Below are 4,357 nucleotides of genomic sequence, written 5' to 3' on the forward strand. Positions count from 1 at the left end.
GTGAATATACATCCAATGAAGTCAAACAGAGGAAGTTTTTCTTTATATGTTTCAATGTCCCTGTGGTTTCTGTGATGGCTACTGGCTCTTCGCTAAGGACAATGGTGAACTTGAGGTATTTTATAGTGTTACTCAGGGAAATCATAAGGGATTCTGAAAAACCAAATTAAAGACCAGTGACAAGTCAGAGATATCAATGTGCTGAGTATGACACAGAAGAAGAGACTACATGAGGGAATACCAAAAGGTCAAGAGAAGGACAGAGTGACCAAAAAGTGCAGGGACAGGAAGACACTTGTTAGCACACTGGGAACCAATAAGTTTCATGCTTTTGCTGTATGAATGTGAAAAACAAAAGTCCTTAGTGGAAAAGTGTCTTCTCAATGTCACAGAAGACTTGTTCTATAGCAGTTGAATTAGGGGAAGGTGAACAGATGGAAGTTGGTGAAAGAGAGAGAAGCTGCAAACCAGAGAGGAAATGAGAAACTGAGGAGGAGGCCCAGGGTTTTGCAAAGGAGATTTTTTGTTCTTGTTGTTGCAGACAGAGGAGGAGATCTGTTGGTTGGAGAAGGAAGTCAGAACAGAGATAGTGTGGGAAAGGTTTGTTTAGAACCGAAACCGAAGACCAACTGTTCTGAGAGAAGCAAATAATGTCTGCAAATAAAATGCTTTTTCTGCTGCTTCCGTTGCTGGCTGTTCTTCTCCCAGGTGGTGACAATGAGAATGGTAAGGACTTTGGAAACTGCCCGGTTGTGAACAAGAGGGTGTGTGTGTGTGTGTATTTCTGTGGGCTGGTTTCCCAGCATATAGCTGAAGAGTAATTGTTCCAGGCTGATTCCATTCTTAGTATCCATGACTCTAGGTGTCTGGGCTCTTTTGAAGGTCTTGATAAGTTGTGGGACCCTGTAGCAGGCAAATGTGTGCTGAGATAACTATGACTCTCTTTCTCTCCACGTTCTGAGTTCCCCCACTGTGGCACATGTACTTCTGTGTTCTCTCTCCTGAGAGAATGCCTTTATGCTCCACATCTTATCTGTTCTTTTGACACAGGGTTTGAGGAGCCTGTCTCCTTCCATTTCAGTGTAATCGCATCCATTTACAACCGTTCCTGGACACAGACTCTTCTCTCAGGATGGCTGGGTGAGTTGCAGATTCACGGGTGGAACAGCAGCTCTGGCACCATGATTTTTCTACAGCCCTGGGCCAGGGGCAACTTCAGCAATGAGGAGTGGATGGAATTGGAAAAGGCTTTGCATGCACACGTTCGTAGATTTGTTCAGGAATTTCGCCACTATGCTCCTCAGTTGCAATTTGAATGTAAGTTCACTTTTCTGAATGGGGAGTGTGGAGATGAGTATGTGGGGGTGTCTCAATGAGTTTCTTATCTCTCTAGGAAAAAGCTTCCATTCTCTTCTGAATCATACTCCACTTTCACCATGATTAAACTGTAATCACAATTTTTAGGACAAGGCTATAAGCTGGACCAAGATTTTTTAAACATTTCAAGTCCTCTGCCTTGAATAAACTCCTCTTTCATTGATTGTTGGGTTGAGGCTTAATATCCTCTCTTAGAGGAATCCTGTTGCCACCCTTTTCTCTGGCCTGCAACCAGATACCCTCAGCATTCTCACTCTTTTTTTCCCCCCTTTTTTGGTCTTTTTCCGTGACCGGCAACGGGATCGCAACCCTCGGTGTCGAGCCCGCACCGCGCTCAACTAGTGAGCGGACCGGTCTCTATATGGGATCCAAACCCTCAGCAGGAGCGCAGCCGTGCTCCCAAGTGCCGCACTCTACCGAGTGTGCCACCGGGCCGGCCCCAGCATTCTCACTCTTTGATTGACTCTCTATAGTGTGATTTTCTCCTTATTCAATCTCTTCAGCAGTCTCTGTCTATACATTCATTGAAACCCATGCATTCCATTCACCTTAGGTTGTTATCACCCCAGCTCTCTCACACTGTCCTTCCTTGACAAAAACATTCACATCACCTTCTTTGAATAATTTATCTCTTTCTTATGTTATTTATCTTTTCCTTCATCTCCAATCCCACCAATATCTCTTTCTCTGAACCTCTGATTAAACCAAACTTTGATCATTCCCTCAAATCCCCTAAACTTCTCACTTCTACTTCTACCCTCTTTTGCTTCCACTCATTTTTTTTTTACTTCCTCTTTCCTCTAATTCATAACCTTTCTTCCCAAGATCCTATTGAGGCACAGAAGACAGGAGGCTGTGAACTGCATTCTGGTGGGAAGTCTGTAGGCTTCTTTCGGATAGCTTATCAAGGATCAGATTTCATAAGCTTCCAAAACAATTCATGGCTGCCATCCCCTAAGAGTGGAAGTAGTGCTCAGCATGTTTGCAGATTCCTCAATCAGAACCAACATGAAAAGAAAATGGTCCAGAACCTCCTCAGTGACACATGCCCACGTTTCATCTTGGGTGTTCTTGAGGCAGGGAAGGCAGATCTCCAGAGACAAGGTCAGTTGTGTATCTTTCCTCCAAGAATTTTATATTCTAAAATTATACCTTTTCATCATCCCCTTCAAATTTAAGTGGAAAGGTGTGTCTCTCTAAACTAATGTGGAGATCTGATCCTCTAAGTCTGTTATAGGATTCTTGTCTGAATATCTTTCCTGTTCTTTACAGTGAGGCCTGAGGCCTGGCTGTCCAGTGGCCCCAGTCCTGGGCCCAGTCATCTGCTGCTGGTGTGCCATGTCTCCGGATTCTACCCCAAGTCTGTGTGGGTGATGTGGATACGGGGTGAGCAGGAGCAGCCAGGCACTCAGCGAGGTGATATCCTGCCCAATGCTGATGGGACATGGTATCTTCAAGTAACGCTGGATGTGGACACTGGGGAGGCAGCTGGCCTGTCATGCCGGGTGAAGCACAGCAGTCTAGGAGGCCAGGACATCGTTCTCTACTGGGGTGAGAAGGAACTAGGTCCCCAGTTGCACATGGGAATAAGAGGTCCTCAGGCAGATCTAAAATATATGGGATTTTAAGGTTTCTAGAACCAAAAGGAAGAAAAATAGATAACTCAAAGAATAGAAATGTGGATAATGAGGGACTTGTAGATGCAGGTTGATGTTGAGGGTTAGATTAAAGATTCATATCTGAGGGAGGATGAGAGAAGAAATGGAAAGGAAAGAAACTGGGGAGTTAGAAACTTAAATGAATATAAGAAGCCTAGGTAAATGCTATACTACAGGGTGTGAATGGGGGTAAAACAGTTGGTGGATTTGGAATAACATCCTTGGTGTCCACCCAAATCCACAGATCATCACAGCTCCAGGGGCTTGATCTTCTTGGCAGTGATACTGCTTCTGGCTCTTCTGACAGGTCTTACATTTTGGTTTTGGAAGTGCCGGTGAGTTCTTCATGCCCATCTTGTTTTCCCCTCTTTTTTTTCCCCTCTCTGCTCATTTCTCCTCCCTATCACTCCTCAGTCCTCAATTCCCGCTTATGCAGAGTGACTCCATCTCTTTTCTCCTATACTTCATATAGGGCACGCTGTGAGCCTACTCTCTGCGCTTCTCCCTTTAGAATGAGAATCCAGTAACCCAGGGCCATGGGACATACCTGAACACAACATGGTAATGACATCCTTCCAATTGTCCTTGTAAAAATTTGTTTATTTCTGCTTAATGATCAGTTGTCAATATAAGCTAAATGTAATTTTGCAGGGCTTGTTGTTCTGACCTGGGTTCCAGAACTTTAACATTCAACTTTTAACTCTTAATGGAACAGGGTCCTAAAAACCTCCACGTTCAAATATTAATGGATCATCAGGCCCATTTCAGATGTCATCTCCCCTGGAGATCCTTCTCTGATTAGCAAGTGGAAAGTAGTTTCTCCCTCAAATGAACTAGCACCACATTTCAGCTGTATTGTGTTAACTATACTCCTCAGTCCATATCCTTCACTGTAGGTAGTTAGGTCCCTTTCCCCTTCTAATTTTTCACCTCTTTGAGAGCAAAGTATGTGTCTTCTTAATATATGCATTCCTGGTCAAATGTCTTGCCTGCATATAACATGTTCTCAATAAAAATCTGTGTTGAATTTATAGTCTTATTGTCTTCCTTCCTGACACTTTGGTAGTAGTTGAGACTTTTCATGCTCTTCTTGTTAAAAGTCTTGTCATTTGGCCAAGAGACTTCACATTTTCCTAATTGTGTAGTTTCTTCTCTGAACCCCTGAGGAGAAACACAATTTCGTCTCTACCACTCTCATCATTCAGCTAGAGATCTGTTAGAGTTTTGGTGTTATTGTAAGTATTCTAAACAAAAAACAAGGCAGGGTGTAGGCCTTCACTATTCAGAGACAAGCAGTAGAGTGATCACATTGCAGTATGTTA

General features: G+C 43.5%; 1 protein-coding gene across 1 annotated transcript; it reads left to right on the plus strand.

The window, feature by feature from the left end:
* Positions 1-665: 665 nt before the first annotated feature.
* LOC103582113 (T-cell surface glycoprotein CD1a-like) lies at positions 666-3,919 on the plus strand. Its single transcript, XM_008563800.1, has 6 exons — positions 666-726; positions 1,051-1,317; positions 2,203-2,481; positions 2,650-2,928; positions 3,280-3,370; positions 3,508-3,919. Exons 1-6 carry the CDS (start codon positions 666-668, stop codon positions 3,560-3,562), a joined length of 1,032 nt encoding a protein of 343 aa, XP_008562022.1. The 3' UTR covers positions 3,563-3,919.
* The last annotated feature ends 438 nt before the right edge of the window (positions 3,920-4,357 follow it).

This window comes from Galeopterus variegatus, unplaced genomic scaffold, assembly GCF_000696425.1.
Source record: "Galeopterus variegatus unplaced genomic scaffold, G_variegatus-3.0.2 Scaffold14949, whole genome shotgun sequence".
NCBI lineage: Eukaryota > Metazoa > Chordata > Mammalia > Dermoptera > Cynocephalidae > Galeopterus > Galeopterus variegatus.

Excerpts from the sequence above, each read along its gene's own strand:
- LOC103582113 (XM_008563800.1), top strand. The coding sequence starts at position 666 with ATGCTTTTTCTGCTGCTTCCGTTGCTGGCTGTTCTTCTCCCAGGTGGT. Across the intron at positions 727-1,050 it reads AGGTGGTGACAATGAGAATG|GGTTTGAGGAGCCTGTCTCC; the intron begins GTAAGGACTTTG and ends CTTTTGACACAG. Across the intron at positions 2,482-2,649 it reads GGCAGATCTCCAGAGACAAG|TGAGGCCTGAGGCCTGGCTG; the intron begins GTCAGTTGTGTA and ends TGTTCTTTACAG.